This window comes from Mixophyes fleayi, chromosome 8 (assembly GCF_038048845.1).
Source record: "Mixophyes fleayi isolate aMixFle1 chromosome 8, aMixFle1.hap1, whole genome shotgun sequence".
NCBI lineage: Eukaryota > Metazoa > Chordata > Amphibia > Anura > Limnodynastidae > Mixophyes > Mixophyes fleayi.
The window spans coordinates 60,337,794-60,358,374 of NC_134409.1; the positions used below are offsets into that span (position 1 = coordinate 60,337,794).

Below are 20,581 nucleotides of genomic sequence, written 5' to 3' on the forward strand. Positions count from 1 at the left end.
TGTTATATTTATATTCATAGGTGAATTTATAGACACACAAATACCAGTTTAATAAACACATTAACATATACAAAAGAGACAAAGGAAATGGAGACAGTCCTAACGCCCACTCACTTGACTTGTTTACAAGTGAATGAAACCCTCAATACATTGTCACATAAGATGTTACCCTGGGATGCCCTTTGCATTCAGGTACAGCTCAATCTTGCAGAGTCTCCCAGCAGATGATGATAAACTTTGCAATGCTCTTTAAGACATAATTCTTCCAGCAGTACTAAAGGAGAAAAATTAAATTGTAAGTAATTAGAGGAATGGTCTAAAAGTAAAGATTAATGCCTTTGCAATGTCTATTGTGCAAATCTGTTTTACAGTAATGTCACGTTCTGGTATTTCGATCTACCACTTCCAGTTGCACTATATTTGCAATTTCCACATTTTGCATTTCTCTGAATTTATGGTCTATAAATAGAGCTCTGTGGAAGTCAAATAATTGGATGAAGTAAACTAAATTGGTTAATATTGTTCTACCGTGCGATTGCGATTAATATGCCACGTCTAATGACACAATCGCACTGATTAATGACAATCACATTTACATTCACACTTACACTTGTAAATAATACACATTTTTTAAGGTTCCAATCCACATTTTTTTTATTAGTAAAATGTATTAGAGATTATTTATACATAAATTATATTATATTAAAGGTATCTAGGGCTCAGGATATAGGAAAAAGTATCCTGTTTAGTGTCATTTTGATCTGCAATTACCATCAGGAATTCGCAACTTTAGACGAAGTGCTCGCTTCCTGTGATCACTAGTTATGGAATAAAAAGGATTAATGCTCAAAATGATATTGTGTTTGGAATGCAAATAGGTTGGTTTAAACTGTATTAGATCGGTTCCCTACGGCACTTCATGTGCACAACTGTTGGAGTGAGCTGCCCCCCCTTTATCAGGAATCCTTTGAACTAACCTATGATTTGCATTATACTGGACTTACCCAACCCCTGGATCAATGAAGAAAAACCTTAATTTATCTTTGTGTACATTGTGACATCATAATTTTTTTTTACTGAAACTGCATATAAACTCCCTGGGCCAGTTAGTTCTTTCTCTCTCTTCCTGACTACAAGGCTGAATGTGGACCTAGGCCCAGGTCGTGCTTGCAAAATTGAAATGTATTCGGTTTTATACTTTCCTGTTTATTGTTATATCTTTTATCCTTCAGCATGGCTTGCTATTAAAATCTCTTTGTCCGTTGGAACCACAATATTCGCATTGGACAATGGTTATTGGTAGCGATAAAATTTACTTTGCAACTCATACAATTTATGTGTCAATTCTTCTTTGTGGTGTGATCCGACTAGGAGTAGATAATTCTGCGCAGAACACTTGAGACTAAATTCCACTGGAAAAATTTGCTCAAATAAGCGAGTTAAGCAGGATGTGGTGAATATTCCACAAGATATTTGTTCATCTCTATTCAAATGTGAAAGTAAGTAGGACTTTGAAGTTAGATTTTTACTTTATCCGGCATACACATTCATATCTCTGCCAACTATTGTCCCTAGTGAACCTAGTTTTTTTGAAACTGCTGGATGCATATATAACACATGTTTATTGTAATTGCATGCTGAGTCAAGAGTATAGCAACAGAGACAAGTCTTTTATAGGGTTACATTTTTTAACAGTAATAAATATATATCTAGCACTTTCAAAACAATTATTTCTTGATATAAAAGTTATTGAAATTATAAAAATTGATTAATGAAAACATTCAGGAAATATTTCTTCTTTCACGATCAAGAAGTCACTAAAACAAACCAAATACCACTGATTTAACTCCTTTAACTTCCAACACAACTCTCTTGTAAATGGTCATACAAGACCTTTTCATGAAGGCACTTCAGAAAAGCTGAATACTGAATAGTGAGAGTACACCTGTGTATAAACACAGCAGTTAATCAGACTCATTTGTGCAAAAATTATGCCTAAGCAAACAAAGTTAAGCCCATACATTTTACATTATTTTCAATATGCAGTTTTCTAGGATTAAGTTGCTGTAGTTATTGTCAATGAAATGAAACAGTTGAGGACAGTCACTTTGGTTAAACTATAGTAGTCTAAAACATAAAGAGTGGCAAGACATCATGTGTGTGATAAGTATACTTTCCTACTTTCTTAGAACATCCAGAAGATATGAATTTCAGGAAGTCCTCCAGGATTTGCAGAAGAGTAGGCTGTTCTCCAGGATTTGCAGAAGAGTAGGCTGTTCTCCAGGATTCCACCTCTCCATTTTGTGAAGAAGGCAAGGCAGGCCTTTATGATGTTATTCGTGTCATAAAGGCCCCAACCCCACTGCGCAATGTTGTGCTTATGTGATGAAACAAATCACATGAATACACCTCCCGGTGCTCATCTTGCCGATGAGCACAATTCCCACAAGAGAGGTTTAGACACTACAGACAAAGTAAAAGTAAACATTTGTGACAGGTTTTGTATTAACAGTTGTATCTTATCCTGGAGCCGGGTGGTCGCATTGCCCCCTTTAGACCAGCAATCCCACTGTCAGAAACGTGACGAGAATTCAGGTTCCGGTATTCACTAAAATGTTTGCTTTCACTTTATCTGTAATGCTACATTTAAATCTCTCTTGTCGGAATTCTGCTCATCGCTAATTTGTACCCCACCCATGCCTCCTGCCTTTATGCTTTCAAGCTTCAATCCAGGATCTAAGGGGTTATAATAGGCAGCAGGAATTCCCTCAAGCAAGGACAAATATTATCCAAAAGATGTCAAGACAGCTAAAAACAGCAGAAAAATAACTTATAGTGGTCAGATAGAGGTCTTTTATTTAAACTAAACATTATTATAAAATGTTGATTGTAGACTATACTAGGGAAACATTCATGTTTGTGTATATTATATGCATGCTATACATATGCTTTACACAGGGCCCTAACTAGGGCTGTGCGACAGAGGTGACCGCCCAGGGCGTAACGCTGAAGGGGGGCGCAATTTAGGAATATTTTCAGTTCATTTGGTTAAAATTGAGGGCTAGGGGGGCAGCATTTGTCTTTCTCGCCCCAGGCGCTAGAATTCTAAGTTACGGCTCTGGCTATACATATATTAAAAATGGGACATAGCATTTGAAAAAAAAAAAGAATTGGAGCAGTGCCTATAAAAACTGTGTTTGCATGTGCAGTTTAAATTTTGAATCTCTACTTCCCATCTGAAAAACTGTGCTTTCCCAGAAGTATATGCATATTTTTTTATTAAATACCCTTTTCACCCCAATGTAAGACACAAAATTATAAACTTATCTTAAGACATGTTTTGTCTTTAAAACAAAGAATTTCTAAAAAGTAAATAGGAAACTGTGAAATTGTTTTCTTGTCTTAGAGCTCTACAATTAAATGCAATCCATTTGTTCAAAATGCGTAGACAATCAAGTTTTAAATATTACATTCATGTTAGCTTTATTTTTCGTAGTTATACAAAAATTGAGAAATTGCAACCAAGAAAGGAATAGACAAACTCGCTCCCAATTTTTTTGAATTATTTTTTTCTTTTTCTTTATTCCTTCTTAGGGTAGTGCACTTCAGAATAATTTATAGAAATTAGTATTGAAAAATGTATTTTGTTTTTGGGTGTTGCATACAGCACTCACCTGAGCCTGTGTGATGTTTGTGTGACAAAGGGTTAATCATAACAGAACCACCTGGTTTGACTAAACATGATTAATATACATTTAACTATAGCTCACACTGCCACTTCCAAGATTTGATTTATAAGTTAACACAATGCAGGGGTTCTTGATTTTTTACTGGCCTTATATCCCACTCCAAGCAAAACTTTCATTTATGTAACAATTTTTTACAACATACAGTGACCTTTTAATTAAACATCCTTGTTTAGCACCCATCCCTCCTCCGCTTTGAAGTCTCTAGATGAGGGCTGTGTAAATGCTAATGAAGGTTTACAACAACTTTCTATGGCGTCCTCTACTATACACACAATGTAATAAGGAATTGTTAAAAATAAAATAGCTTTTTGTCCAAACATCTTAGAAATATAATTTTAAATTTAGTAGATCACAAATTTACAACCAGCTACATATGAAATATGACAATATTAGGCACATTATTTGGGAGAATATGTTATAACTATATTTTCTCTATGAGGCTAGCCTTTAAGTCTCACAAACTGATTTAATCATTCAGCAAGAGACTCTGTCACTGTGTGAATATAAACAGGACTCTATCTCTGTGTTCCACATATCTTCTATGTGAAAACAAATGTCTTCAATTGCAAAATCATCAGTCTTTGAAATTAATGTTGATATTTAACGCTAAACTTACACACAAAGGATAAAAGTAGTTCAACACTGGAAACAATTATTTGTACTTTAAATTTTATTTTATTCCCACCTATGTCATAATTCACAACCTAGGACACTCTGGAGGTTATGTTTATCGATAAAATAATATTTTAGTAATGTACGTTAAAAAATGATTAATGTTTTGCCAGTATACACCTGTGTTTTGTGAAAAAGTGAATAACATTTGTTCACAAATTATAATAAAATAAAATAAAAGAAATGGGACCTTTTTTTAATTACAGATGATGATATTTTATTAATATAAATTTTTCACTAGAGAATATATCCTATATATTTAAGGAGCTATATTGCATAATTCAAATTATTATCTCTTCCTGCACAACAGACACAGATATCATCTAACTTTGCATAGAAGTTCTTAACACATACTTCTCTTATGATATTATAATCCACTTATGTATTGAATGTCTGAGAATTCTTAGAATTATAAATACTGAAATTCAATATATGAATTGATTATAATAACCTACTGTGATCATTTAGCAATGATCCGCACTTAGGTGTGCGTGGGTTGTTTTCTTATGCAGTGACAATTTAGATTTTGGGGATTATTTAAAAATTGTGTGTGTGTGTTTTTTCTTTTGTTTACTCTGGTAATGGGTTTTAGAACATTGCTGCTCCAGGGGTCCCAATCTTGTTAGTCAACCTGGCCCCCACAGCCCTGGTGCTTATCAACACAGGAATTGTAACTTCTGGGAGATTAAGCATGCTATTTTTGACCCCCTCCTTCCCCATATACAATTTAAATAAATTGCTTACCTTGCAAGAAAGCAAAATCTACTCATTCCTATTTAAGAGCACTCAGCACCAGAACATGTTTATTGAGGATATTCTAACTGTCCAAAAATTTTAAGTGCTATACCTAAATGAGAAAACCATTGCACACATGTCTGTTGACATATGTCATCTCTACCATTGACTTTCCCCTTGAACTGAGGACTAAGACAGAGGGAATCAGGATGTTGGGGTGAGTTAGGAAACAAAATAGAAATATCAACAACTATCAACTTGGAGAAAAGTAGGAGGTAGTAGCTACTTGCCAGTATTTACACTATTCAGCTAGGAGGTGTTCACCAGGGACAACCGCAAGGAGGTTTGGACTTTGCTGAAAGGGACACGCAGTTCGCGGTTCTCCATGTCAGCTAACGGTGAAGTAGGTAGATGAACAGAAAGTGGTCAGACAGTTCGAGTTCAAAGCCAGCTGAAAGTGTAGTACAAAATCGATATCCAAAGGGTAGTCAGGGGAAGCCAGAGGTCAAAAGCTGAACAATAGCAGGTAAACAGAATCAGGGTCAAAGAGAGTAGTCAACACCAAGCCGAGTCAGGAACCAAAAGACTAGCCAAATGCTGGGAACAGTGAGAAGGTTGGAGCAGGATACAAGGTGGTGCACTGTAGCAGGATTAGACCAGAGTGAGAGAGTCTCCATTAAATAGGGAGGCTAATTAGCTATTTCTGACAGTCGGCGATGTCACAGACTACTGCTAGAACTCAGGATCGCGTCTTTGCACCACAGTGTCGAAACGTCGGTCAAGGCAAAGGCATTCTTTTGCTGAGCAACAGGATGCGCCTCGTTCGCTGAAGACAGGCGACCATCCCTGCGCAGCAGACAGGAAGCGCTAGCGTATGGTTTGCTTCCAGGCATGTGCAGAGCAATTTACTCTAAATTCGGCACATATCAGCATTTTCGTTCCTTAATGATTCAGGCCCATAATATTTTAATTGCACCAGTGTATTATAAATGTGTCAATACTCAATGAAAATCCCAAATCTTTTAGCCATCACCACACCTAAGAGCATGGTGATACCGCACAAGATATTAGAAATCTCGTTCTGTTAAAGAAAGGGTTAAAATAGATTAATGTGGGAAGAGCAACTGTGAAATGTGTCAAATATAAAGCAGTTCACTGTTGTCTTGCCAGCAGTTATGTCAACCTAAGAAGTAATACATGTAAGTTCTCTCTTGGCTCCAAATTGGAAAAAAAAAGCCTGCACAATGAGTTCCAAACTAGAACTCTCATAATTTATTTAAAATGACAATATTTTCAGAAATGTATAAAAGATTAACAGCCACTAATTGACTTTTCCACAAAGCCCCTGTATCCTGTCTGTCTCTGCATCTCTGCATATACACATACTGCTTTTTATAAATCCTATGTATAACATTCATGAAAAGCTTAAATGAGAATTCAGTAGCCCAGAACATTGTTGCTTAGATTAATGTAAAAATAGAAATTAAATCTGAAGTCTTTTGAAAATATAAGGTCATTAAGAAAAATATATAATCTTTGACTTTTAATGGAATAACGAAAACATATGTTTAGGTTTTATCCCACATGAGTTACATTGAAGTTTGGTAACAAGATTTTTTTTACAGATTTGCTTAATGGTCTTGATGACTACCTAAAGGGCATGCTCATTGAGAATTACTGTTTTACAAGAACGTTACCTCCCCCAAATTAGAAGTCATTGGAGTCCCATGCTTAGAAATACTGTGATTTAAGAAATACATTTCCCAATCGGCACAGGTCCAGAAAAAATGTCTCCCATTCTTATTATTATTATTATTCAATATACTCTTTTTTGCTTATCTGTAACTTTCATTAAATTATGTTGCTGCTGTGTGAAACCACAACCTCACCCCATGTTATATCATATTGTGAGCGCATCCTTTGTATCTTTCTGATCTGAAAGTTTTCAATTTTGTGTTGCTGTGTTTTTCAGCATCTGTGGGATTCAGCATCTGGAGAGAGCTGGAAATAACCTGACATTATTTGATTCTCTCTACTTCTGCATTGTCACTTTTTCCACTGTGGGTTTTGGGGACGTGACGCCAAAAATCTGGCCATCCAAACTCTTGGTGGTCATAATGATCTGTGTGGCATTAGTAGTTCTTCCAATCCAGGTAACAAATCAGCAATATTTTAAACAAAATTACCCATAGGAAGGACAGTATCTATTAAATTATCACTAAAACTTCCATTGGCAATACATAAAAATAATTTCTGTTACCCATCAGAGCCCAAACCAATCAGACTAGCTCTTTGTTTTCACTCCATCACAATGAAGCCAAATAAGAAACACAGCCCTTTTAGGCAATATCTGCTTCCACTAAAAGTATAGAAGAGATAAGAGGTATATTATTTAGCTCAGTAAATACAGTTTTTGATCTATATTGATGTGCAGGAGTAGCCTTACTTGCTCATTAAAGTGCAAAGTTCCGAATATTCCTAAGCTCTCATAACCAGTACGCATCATACCCAGATGGCTTAAAAGAAAGAACTTGTACAAAATTAATTTGAGTTTGCTGGAAATGACTACTCATGTGCTATTTTGAGAAAAGGTAGCCAATTGGTCAGTCTTGATAGAAATTTCATGATGAATTGTCTTAGTCACTGAGAGCCTGATTCATTAAGGAATTTAGGCAAGAAATTTCTTACTTAAGTCTCCTGGACAAAACTATGTTAAAATGCAAGGGGTGCAAATTAGTTTCTATTTTGCACATAAGTTAAATACTGTCTGTTTTTTCATGTAGTACACAAATATCAACTTTCAATTTCAGTGTACACATAAGCTGTCAAGTAATTGTGTGCTACATAAAAAAACAGCCAGTATTTAAATTATGTGCAAAATAGAAAACTAATTTGCACGCCTTGCATTTTAACATGGATTTGTCCAGTAGACGGGTGGTTCACTCTAAAATGGCACTGTCAACCCCGAAAAAGTTGTAAACGACATGGGAATAATGATGGCTATAAGCCCTACAGTAATAAAAGGACTACTTACCATAAGTCAGACAGGCAATTTTTACGGAGCTTGAAATCTCCGTCCAGTGTTCAATCCTGATGGCCTAATCACCTACAGTATGAAATTACGTAATTTAGTATGGACAGTCTGAAAATGCCGGTTTTAAAGCGGCAATACCCGGACCCCATGCCTGCATAATGGCAGCCCTGTGTGTGAGCTTGTCCTCCTTGCTGCTGGGACAGTGTGTGATGTCACACACTGTCCAGGGACTGGGAGCTGCTGACAGCTGTCAGCTCGCTCCCTCCCTCCCCCTTAATATTACCCACACCTCCAATTTGTGGGGGCACGCTAGCGCCACCTGCTAGCAGAATTTTTTCATTTTCTTAATAAAAAGTACTAGATTGCTGGGCACCCCAGGCAGCCCAGGCCTGATAATTTTACCCCCCCCCCCCATTCTCGGCGCCCCAGGCTACACATATGTATGTAGACGTTATTGGTGTGAATATGCAAGTCCATTTTTGGGTGTATCACTTTTTATAACAATGTATGTTTATGCCATACAAGGTTCTACCTTCATTTCTACATTTTCCCATTTTTACTTAGTTGATTTGCTCCTTGCATAAATGACCTACAAGCTAAAAAAAAATACCAAGATTTATTTAAAGTGCTGTAACACAAACTAATTTAATCTTTTGAACATATTCGTTTACAACCCATGCATCATTTATGTATATAATTGATTTTGATCTTTTTCAAATAGTTAGAACAACAGTGACATCTAAAGACTATCATATATAATACAGTGCTCTATCTTTTAGCAGAATATAAGCAACATTTCAAAACAATGCATATAAATATAATGATTTAATTTACAAATTAAATAATATAAAAAAGTTAATGATCCTATAAAAAATTATTGAAACTTTTATGTGCTGTATCTTTGCTTTTAGATAAAATTTATTTTAGTTTTCCTAGTATATGAACAAACAAATCAATCATTCAGTCCAGTGTTCCTACAATATTACGTTATTCTTCAGTTAGTGAATCAAATTTCAACGTAGTCTGTTTTATATATCTTTCTTTCTTTCTGCATATCTTAGTTTGAGCAGTTGGCCTATCTGTGGATGGAAAGACAAAAGTCAGGTGGGAACTACAGTCGTCACCGAGCGCAGACAGAAAAACATGTAGTCCTATGTGTCAGCTCTTTAAAGATTGATCTACTCATGGATTTCTTGAATGAATTTTATGCACACCCAAGGCTTCAGGTAAATCAGTAAATAACTAACTATGAACTTCGATATTAGTTTGCTATCCAGCTTGACCTTATATGAGTCTTTCCATTCTTAAGACATCTTTCTTGATCACCAACCACAGTTAATAAAGCAAAGTAAAATGTTATGTGTTAATAAATGGTGGAGCCTAACTAATATGCTCCAAATTTTTCAGACCGCCCTTATAGTTACATTTTTATGGCTAGCCTCATGCTGCATTATACGTACCAGTTTTATGCATGTTCTCAGGGATATTTACAAGACATTTAAGGTCATAATCAAACTTTACAAATGCTGAAGTGCACCACAAATACCATATCTCTCTGTTATGCTGAGGAAATTTAAATGATCTGATTGACTGAAAAACAGTGAGGGCCTAATTCGAATCGGAACGCAACTTGCATGCAAGCTGTGGTTTAGAAATGAGAACGGAATTTGATTATAGTTATAACCTTTTTTTTAAATGCAAGCGAATATCAAGATGCATTTAGATTTGCATTTGGATGTAAGTGTTAGAGCCGCGGATATTTGATAAGCTTCTAGAACTGGATTAGAAGAGGTCTTCACCTTTGCAGCTGCCTTTCCCGTAGAGCTGAATGCATTCGGAAGTACTCGGATGCCCCAGGAGTTAACTCTAGAGTAGTAGAAACTTATTAGAATAACCGCAGCGCAGGGTAGATAAATTGTATACTAGAGGCAGAAGCCAGTGACACGCGTAGGTTGCAGGTCTGTAGCAAACAGGTAGAGAGAGGTACAGTACAAAAGGTCAGGACAGGCAGCAAAAATGGAAAATCCAGAAAATATTCAAAGGTCAAAAGAGCACAGGAGTACAAACAGGGTCCACAAAACAAACCAAGGTCAAAACAGGAAAATCAGGTCACAGATAGACAATTATCCAGAGGTACAGGGAAGCTGACCAGCAATTCATGACATACACACTGAGCTCCCTGCCTTAAATACAGAAGGTGACCAATCCTGAGTCAGGCAGCAAACCTGTAAATCAGTCCCAAAACATAGTTAATGTGCACGCCATCGACTGCCACTCTTGAAGGGATGCGATACTAATTACAATAGAAGAGCGCCTCGACCATTGCCTAGGAGATGGTCAGAACGACAGCAGTGAAAGTGATGTCCCGGACGTCATGACGACGGCTGGGACGTGGCTTGTGAGGAAGCAATGATTCGCGGCGGCTATAGGCACTGCTGCGGCTCATGACAGTAAGAACGTTCTGCTTAAACGTTAATTGCCACATGTTAACAGGCAGAACACATGTAAAAAAACTGATATTATAAACTGAATGAACAAACAACTCTAAACAGTATAATCATTAGTAAAAATATGGTTTGCTTAAAAATTATATCTTTTTTATATTTTTTATACATTAAATACATAGATAAAGATGTTCTTAATGCGTACTGTACATGTAATGCATTTTTCTGGTCTATCTTATTTGCATACACATGTTCTGTGCTAGCTAGTGGCACACATAGTTGTACTTTTCCGGACAAAGTCTATCCCATGCAAGTCATCACTATCAGTTGGCACTTACACCTGTCCTGTAGTTGGTGCAAATCTGAAACCAAGAGTACTTAAGATAATTTCTTAAGAGTATTGAAGAGAAACTCAGGATTTGAGTCAGCATGTCCTTACTTTACATTGCATATGTCCATCCGCCCCTTCCCACCACTGTTCCACATTTCAAGTAATAGGCAGTCGTAAGTTTCATTTGCATTCAAACATGAATTGCATGCAAATGTGTTCATAGGCATAAGGTCTGTTTTTGAGCATGCGCAGTGCTATTTAGCTCAAAATACGGCACACAAACGGACTTACATCCGAACATAAACCATGCCCCCTATCTATAAAAAACAAGTTCCCTTTAATCACCCACAGTTTTTAATAATAACATCTTAAAGAGTAAACTGGAGCTTATTTCTCTTTTTTAAGAGCACATTTTGATAATACATGAATACGGCTCCTTAATTAATACTGCTCAGGTTCAATCTCCTCCAGAAGTTTGAACCTGAACAGTTGTGTAGATGTAGATTTGCTTTGAAATAAAAAGTAAGACCCTTAAAAAGCAATTATGAAGTTGAATATATGTTATTTATATATATATATTCTGTTGACTTACTAGATGAAAAGATGGGAGTGGAAAGACATCTGTAAATAATCTTTCATTTCTTTGTGTATCAGGATTATTATGTGGTGATCTTGTGTCCCACAGAGATGGATGTTCAGGTTAGGCGTGTTCTTCAGATTCCTATGTGGTCTCAAAGAGTTATTTACTTACAGGGCTCAGCCCTTAAAGACCAAGACCTGTTAAGAGCAAAGTAAGTGAACATTTACTCATCCATATGATGCCCATTGAATTCCAAGATGCATAATAAAAATATAATTATTTACTAATAGATGTGTTATGAACTGTGCCACGTAATTTTAGATCAAATTTAAGATCAAATTTATGCAATGTATCATTATTGACTGAGTAGTGGACGCTGTTCCATGAACTATAACATTCTGGATGTTCTGGAATTTATCTTGCTGGGAAACTTGATTAAATTTAATAACTATTTTACTGTTACAATAAACAAGCAGTTAGTTATTGTAAATGTTAGATGTACTTTGTTTTGTTTTTTTTTTCAAATTTCTTTATTGAAGACTTTCAAAAATGTACACATCAGTAAATAAATTAGAACAAATATATGTTTATACATAATAATCATGAACCACGACATATAGTATGAGGAAAGCCGTCATCTGTGAGTTTCTCAAGTGAACTATAAATATATGATATCACACATAAGATACAAAAGCCTGGAGAGACCGGGGCAACACAAGCACTCAGCTAGTTCAGAAAGATAGGTGGGTCTTGCATGAATATTCTAGTTTCGTACCAAAGGGTGTGTTGAAAACATTTTTGTATTTGTTCTCTCAGCGGGACTGACAAAGTGCCAACAAAGCTCTCCCAAGTGTCAAATAATCTCCCTGTATATTTTGTATTTTGGAGGGAGGCTTCCAACCCTTCCATATTCATGGCAAAGAACAATTTTTCTTTAAAGAGGTCCAGTGTGGGGGATGTGCTCTGGATCCACATGTGGAGGATGCATTTTCTTGCCACTGCCAAAATAATCAGCAGCAGACATCTACCACTCCTGGATGTGCGGGTATTTGGTGGGAGAATGCCCAATATAGCCCAGTCTGGTGTGAAAGGGAGAAAATTTACTGGATCAGTAGTAGCGAACCTTCACACGCGCATCCAGAACCCTTTAATAACTGGACATCCCCAAAAACATTGAAACAAGTCCGCCCCTCCCATCCCACATTTAGGACACTTATCAGTATCTGACAGACCCATAGCCAATCTGCGATGTGGAGATATATATCCCCTGTGAAATATATTAAGGAGCATTTCTACATATGTAGAGGCTGGGAGCAATCTGGTCGAGATGTTTAATTTTTTAAGCAAAATTTCATTAGTTAAGTGCAGGAATTGTCCTTTAGTTTCAAGAAATATTCACCTACAATCTGAGTTGAATAACTGAACTATTCTGATACATCACAAGAAGTTATTATTTGGAAGTTCCAAATTATTACACTGTTGCACAGCTTCACAGCTTGAAAAGCTGTTCCATTTTATCTTGTGAATTGTTATACATGACATTAAATGAGATGGATCAAAAGCTTCAAAGATTTCAATGCATGCTTGCTCCTATTTTCTTGTATCTGCCATAGCTTATTATCATTTTTTGGTAAAATGTATACTCCCCTAGGGTCTAAAGTTTAAAAAAAGGTTTGAACTATTCTAGCAAAGACTGTTATGATACATGTTGGAAAAATCAATTATGAAGGGTTGATTCTTTCTCACTTAGATGTAAGGTTTGACTTTATTTGAAACCAACATTTTTTAATTCAGCATTTTCTATACTGTAACTTCAGTTCAGATATTTTGAACTTAAAACTGAATTTCCCCTAATTTTTCCCTAATTATTCTCATGTCACATGACTCCTTAAAAGGCTCAGCTGTCTCATAGATTGGCATGACTGTTTGAATTCTGAGCATATTTGTCCATCATAAGTATAAATATTGGTTATATGTAAACTGAAATATAATTTATTGTGCATTTTTCTATTATTGTGCCCTGAACATATTTGCATGTAGAATGTACACTTAATCATATGTATATTGCAGCTTTAGGCAACCCATGGCTCTTTGTCTGGCTGGCAGGGCAAATCTGGAATTTTATTTCACAGCTAATGAACTACTCTGACACTAGGGGTGGATTGTTGGTAGGCCTTACTGGAAATTTTCCCAGTAGGTGGTGACAAACCAGGCAACTTCAGGTCATTTGATTTGTTTTATTTATTTATATTTTATTAAAAGAGTAAATTTTTTTCTCCTCCCAGTGGCGCAATGCCAGCGGGGCGACAGGATAGTAGTGCCTGTGGGTCATACATTGCTCCTCCCCTTCTCCCATATTTGGCCTCCTCCAGTCCTTGTAGACACAGGATGTCACATGGGACGAGCACCACATGACTGGTGCCGTCTCATGTGTGCGCGCAATGCAGAGAGGCGACTCCAATACAGCATGGCTCAAACAGGGTAAGTGTAAGGGAAGGGGGGGACTGCTAAACTACACTACTATACTGTGTGAGGGAAGGGAGGAGCTGCTAAACGACACTACTTTACTGTGTGAGGTAAAGGAGCGGTGCTAAACCACACTACTATACTGTGTGAGGGAATGGGGAGGCTATACGACTATACTATGCAGGGGCAGGCTAGGCTGGGGGGGCAGCGGGGCATTTGCTCCCCGGGCCGGTCGCATTGTGGGTTACCTTGGCCTGGGTCACTGGGCCACCTGCATTTTTTTCTTTAAAATGTTCCTAATAGGCTGCTGAGTCGAGTCTTGCCCTCCCCAGGCTAAAATTTGCCAGCCCTTCCCTCACACTATGTGAGGGAAAGGGCGAAGGGGGACTGCTATACTACTATATTATGTGAGGCAATGGAGGCTTCTATACTACTATACTATGTCAAGGGGGAGTGCTGCTATACTACAATACTATGTGAGGGTAGGAGGGTGCTGCTAATCTACACTACTATACTGTGTGAGGGAAGGGGGTGCTGCTATACTACTATACTATGTGAGGGTAGGGGGGTGCTGCTAATATACACTACTGTACTGTGTGAGGGAAGGGGGTGCTGCTATACTACTATACTATGTGAGGAAAGGGGGTACTCCTAAACTACACTACTATACTATGTGAAGGATGGGGGTGCTGCTATGCTACTATACTATGTGAGGGTAGGGAGGGTGCTGCTAAACAACACTACTATACTGTGTAAAGGAAGGGGGTGCTGCTATACTGCTATACTATGTGAGGGAAGGGGTGTGCAGCTAAACTACACAACTATACTATGTGAGGGAAAGGGGGTGCTACTATTCTACACTGCTATACTATGTGAGGGAAGGAGACGGGACTGCTATGCAACTATGCTATGTGAGGGAAGGGGGCGCTGTTATACTACTATACTATGTGAGGGAAGGGAGTGCTACTATACTACTATATTATGTGAGGGAAGTAGGGGTGCTGCTAAACTACACTACTATACTGTGTAAGAGAAGGGGGTGCTACTATACTACTATACTATGTGAGGGTAGGGGGGTGCTGCTAAACAACACTACTATACTATGTGAGGCAAGATATGTGCTGCTACTACTATACTATGTGAGGGAAGGGGGGCTGCTATACCATGATACTATGTGAGGGAAGGGGGGACTGCTATACTACTATAATTTATGAGGAAAGTAAGTGGGGGGGGTCTTAATATAATGTGGATGTGAGGCAGGTTATTCATTTAATGGTGGAGTGTAGGTTGGGCTAATTATTTAATTGGCGCTATTTTATTTGTGCAGTGAAGGTGGGACAATTTAATTTATTGGTGAGGATATTTAATTAATGTTAGGAATATTAATTTAAGATTCTTAGGTAGAATCGGGGCTATTAATTGAATGTCGGATGTTTGGGGAGAATGAAGTATATTTGTTAAATATGAATATGAATTATTTAATGGCAGTGATGGTTGCAGCAAATAGGTATAGTTATAAAATGTAAATGCTATTAATTTATTGCTGGAGTGGGGAGGTCTCTGCTGTAATTTGTGTGGAAGGTAGGCTATTAATTTAATGGTGGACTGTAGTTTGGCTCTAATTATTTAATAGTGAGTGTTATTATTTAATTGTTGTTTGATGGTGGGGCTATTTAATTTAATAATGGGCCCTATTAATTTAAGGCCAGGTGACCTTTAATTTAATGCTGGGGTGGTTTGGGGCTATTAATTGAATGTGGAGGAGGGCTATTTATTAAATGTGAATATGAATTATTTAATGCTGTAGATGCTTGTGGGAAATGGTTATATTTATTAAACGTAAATGTTATTAGTTTATTGCTAGGGCTGTTTGGTGTGAGGGAGATACAGTGTGGTGAGTTTCTCATCTGCTGCTCTGGCAGACTGTTCAAATACGATTATGCCAACATGTTTCTTAATAGTTAAGCTTTTTAAACAAAGTCAGATATGTTTCTGTGAAGGGAATATTCTAAGGATGTGTTAGTAGGCAACTAAACAAGTTTGAGCACAGAGGTATAAACCAATTTAGATCATGCAAAAGAATTCATGTATTTTTATAACACAGGACTGGCAGCTTTTTCCCTGCATTGCTTTTGTAATGGCCCACTGTGTCTTAAATCATTACATCTAGGTTTTCCTAAATGTTACTACAACCAGATTCCAGTAGTTCAAAATCTACTTTTTTGTTGGGCCCACTTATATTTGGTTTGGTTCCGCCCACATGGGCCACCTTAATAATTTTTCAAGGGCCACTTTAAGTTTCCAGTCCGCCTCTGACAGACACCATGCCCTGCCAGTCAAGTGCTAGTTTCAAGGTAACAACTTGGAACTAGCGGAAATTGGATATCATAGACAACAACATACAATGCCAGTCAGAGGCAAATAAAGCCAACAGCTTATTATCTTGTATAAAAAGGGATATATGGTCAAAAAAAAATGTATACTTTCAAAACTTTATAAAGCATGTTGAGTCATCATCCAAATATGTATTGCTAGATTGGGCACTAATTCATAAAAAGTAACTGGATAGATTGCATAAAAGTGCAACTAAATTAGTTATTACACAAGAGAACAGATGATTTAGGGTCAAAATTACCTCTATGTGTAAAAACATTCATAGATAATTGCTGGACAACCATATTAGGCCCTTTCCAAAGTCATAAGATCACCATTGCAATTGTAAGAAAACAGATTTAGGGGCTGATGCAGAGTTGCTCTTAAAATGAGCATAAATCATGCAGAAAAAAGTGCAAACAAAAATAGTGTATTTATGCCCATATACAGAGCCGTACATATTTTGATATACGTCCATCTCTGCATTGGAAGCATATGTGCTGGCTTATGCCTGGTAATTTTACAGGTCATCATTAACCTCTAGCAGGTGGAAAAGATATGCTTCCTAATAGGCATATGTGCGTCTCTGTGCAGGTCTCCATGAGCCGCATTTACATGAACATACCCTTACTGTACTCTGCCTATGTCAGAGCACCCATTCCCTCTCCTGTTCCGCCTCTCCAGTAGTAAGGAGGTGCAAGTGCCACATACAGCAAGTCTGCACTGGAGCATATACATGCATTTCCTTTGTGAGCATGCGCAGTGTGAATTTGTGCAATTGCGATACTCAAACTGGCGTCAGTTCAACATCAACACTTGACCATCAGCTAGAAAAGAGTTAGTTACTGTAACAGCAATGACTGTCAAACTGCATGCAGGCTTCTATTCTACCTCTGAAGCCCAGAACATGAAATGAAATTTCCATTGTGAATCCTGTGATATTAACACTGCCCTGCAGTGTAACAGTGATGTATTTGCCAATCTCGCCTATAGAAAGCAGCGTGTTGTATTCAGCGATTTCAAATTCAAATTCAGGTGAGTTTGTAAAACTTCAACTTCATACATTTGGTGATTTGTATAGCTAAAGTGGCAAAAAGTCGGGACCACGACTTGTAGTGATTTTGAAATGGCGATTTTACATTAAATCGCCAGTTAATAAATCGGCAGTTTTAACCTCGTCTGAGAAAATCACTGAAAATGTAATATCGCAGCTTGATACATTTACCCCCCAGTTTTATTTAATTATGATGTTCACCGAAAGTGCATGACTATGAACTTCTAGTGGATTGAACTGTTTTTTATTTTGTCTGGCTTGGTTTGAGTTTTGATACCTGTGAAACAGTATGCAAATGGGAACCAAATGAGTGTTCATGTTCTGGGCTTCAGAGGTAGAATAGAAGCCTGCATGCAGTTTGACAGTCATTGGTTAGGCATCAGTAGTTTAGCAGAAAAGATAAGCAGTGTAATTTGGATACAAAATTAAGACAAGTAAGAAGTACTTTAGATATAGCACTCTCTGTGAAATGTTAGTCTTACAAGCAAGTGGACCATCATTAAAAATATGGTCAAATTAAATTTCACATACAAAGAGAGATATGTAAAATATAAAATAGCAGGTACTATAGCAAAGGTTTTTCAGTGCTTGCGTTGTAACATTCTGACACCACTTTTAGCACCACTACTGCTTTCACTAACAGAGAACTATGACAAGTATCTAATTCCATTAGAAATATTATTGATTTCTTCGTGTCCATGTTTGACAAATTGCATGTATTACACAGCAAGAGCTACTTGCAAAGGCACTGTTTTTATTCTGCTAGATTGTGGTGTAATTATTTTATACTTATGAGGTAGAGGTCATCCCATTATTTTACTGTAGTGTGGTGGGGTTGTGTGTTTATTTAATTATGTAAGAAGGTGTCAGTGTCTTTATTATTACTTAGAATGATTTTTCAGAGCTATGAAAAAATATATAAGAGTAAATAAACAAATGAAGGAATCCTTTCATCAGACAACGTTAAAACAACAAAGCAGAGAATCCAAAGAACATTTCTGGAGCACATTGGACATTTCTTTAAAATTGTTTATATGAATCACTCGTGACTGTGGGATGAGGGCAGATAACTAATTATTAAAAACATTAGTACATGGCAGACTGATAAAATTGGTACTGTTTCTGCATCTTTTAAGTATAGTTGCCATGCATTAACTGCCTAACGGAGGAGATTTCACAGAAATCTCCTACATTTAGGAAAATACTGTGGAGCATCACAGCCCCCATAGATTAATATAGGGACTGCAATGTTCTGCAATGCATGAAGCTTTGAAAAAAGCTTTGCATTGCACAGACAGATAATGCCATCTCAGGATGGCATTACCTGTCCTTTCCTATGGGATTCTGCTGAAGCCCCTCTGGCTTTCCAGAATCCGATACAGTGGATAGAGTGCACTTCCTCCTGTTACCGGCAGCATAAGCAGGTAAGACTAATTGCATCAAAGGGGTCACTTCGCTGGGCTCCCAGAGTAGCCTTGGCATGATGCATTTCAGCGGTACATAAATATGCATAACTGCGATTTGCAACAATGCATATTTGCTGATACCGCACCTTATTGATGCATATACCCCTCAGTAAGGGGAACCAATACTTCTACTGTACTGATTGCATGCTTGCAATCAGTACAGTAGAGGTAAACAGTTCACTTTCTTAGGAACATAATTCTCTAAGTCACCTGTGGTTCCCTTCATCCTTATCCTGTGATGGACAAGGCACAGCAGCAATCCCTAGCAAACCTGTAATTATTTTGACTGCAACCAGCCCAAGATTTGACTGCATAGAGTTTTTGTATACTACACACAGTATAAGTATAAAACAACTTAAAAGCTCACTTATAAGACAATGTGAGCACATATATAACACAATACAATACACACAAGTGACATATATAATAAATATTGTCCCAAAGTTGATGCTGAAGCCAAATTAATTTTAGGAATATAATTTAAACATTTATAGAAGTAGTTCTCCTAAAGTTTTAGGAGGCTGGATTTGGGAGTGACGTTTTTACACTTTTGTGGGATCTGCAATACCACAAAAGTAGGCGTAGAGTACTTTTCCAGAACCCACTCCAATATTCGAAATATGGGCATACTATACCTATCTATATATGTACATTAGTGTGAATAGAAATTTGATGCAAATTTTATTTTTGTACTTTCATAAATTACTCTTAGGGCTAGATTTACTAAGCTGCAGGTTTGAAAAAGTGGAGATGTTGCCTATAGCAACCAATCAGATTCTAGCTGTCATTTTGTAGAAGGTACTAAATAAATGAAAGCTAGAATCTGATTGGTTGCTATAGGCAACATCCCCACTTTTTCAAACCGGCAGCTTAGTAAATCTAGCCCTTAGAGTGTAATAAAAAGAATTTTTAGTGTTTCAAATCTGAACAGTCAATGAGACAGTCATTTCTAATACCATAATTAAGCAAAGCTAATAAATGTATTTAAATTAATAAAAAAATCTTGACTTTTTGTCTTTTTAGGATGGATGATGCAGAGGCCTGTTTTATATTGAGCAGTAGGTGTGAAGTAGATAGGACAGCAGCCGTAAGTAATATTTGTTTCATGTATAGTACATGTAAATTATTAATGCTTTATTTATTTATTAAAAGATAAGGATTTTCATATGCCTCTGCTATAAAATAACATTACCTCAAAATATGTGTTTTAATCCTTGCTGAAGGAATTGTGGGCACAAATATAAATAATTCCATTTATGTTACTTTCGGCTAATTATGCACAGACAGAGATGGATATATACATATATACATCCAAATTTAATGTAGTTGTTTTGATCGTGTACCATCAATGCAAACTTATAGAACAATGGCTTTCACTATATAGAACGTGTAGTAAAGTCATACAAAGTGTCCACAAAAGTTAAAGTGATATGTGCCAGAATTACCCCAAAAATCCTTCAGTGATAGTAAATTGCTTAAATCAGAAAGCATTAAAATGCACCTTCACTATGATTACCAAAACCATATACTAATCCAATTTAATAAACATGGAAGGAATTGTGAGGTTTAACTACCTCACTTGTCTGGTTATGAGAGTCAGCCATATTTAATGGCAGCGACACATGAACCCATGTTTTACTCTAACCCTTATATGCTCAGTGAATTTTTCTGCATCAT

General features: G+C 36.9%; 1 protein-coding gene across 4 annotated transcripts in view; it reads left to right on the forward strand.

Annotated features, from left to right (window-relative positions):
• The window catches only part of KCNT2 (potassium sodium-activated channel subfamily T member 2), a 614,388-nt gene that overhangs the window by 398,144 nt on the left and 195,663 nt on the right, over positions 1-20,581 (forward strand). For all 4 annotated transcript variants that reach the window (XM_075182645.1, XM_075182644.1, XM_075182642.1 and 1 more), the window contains exons 9-12: positions 7,129-7,309; positions 9,252-9,416; positions 11,620-11,756; positions 19,928-19,991. In XM_075182645.1, the coding sequence (XP_075038746.1) occupies positions 7,129-7,309; positions 9,252-9,416; positions 11,620-11,756; positions 19,928-19,991 (547 nt within the window). The remainder of the gene's footprint in view (positions 1-7,128; positions 7,310-9,251; positions 9,417-11,619; positions 11,757-19,927; positions 19,992-20,581) is intronic.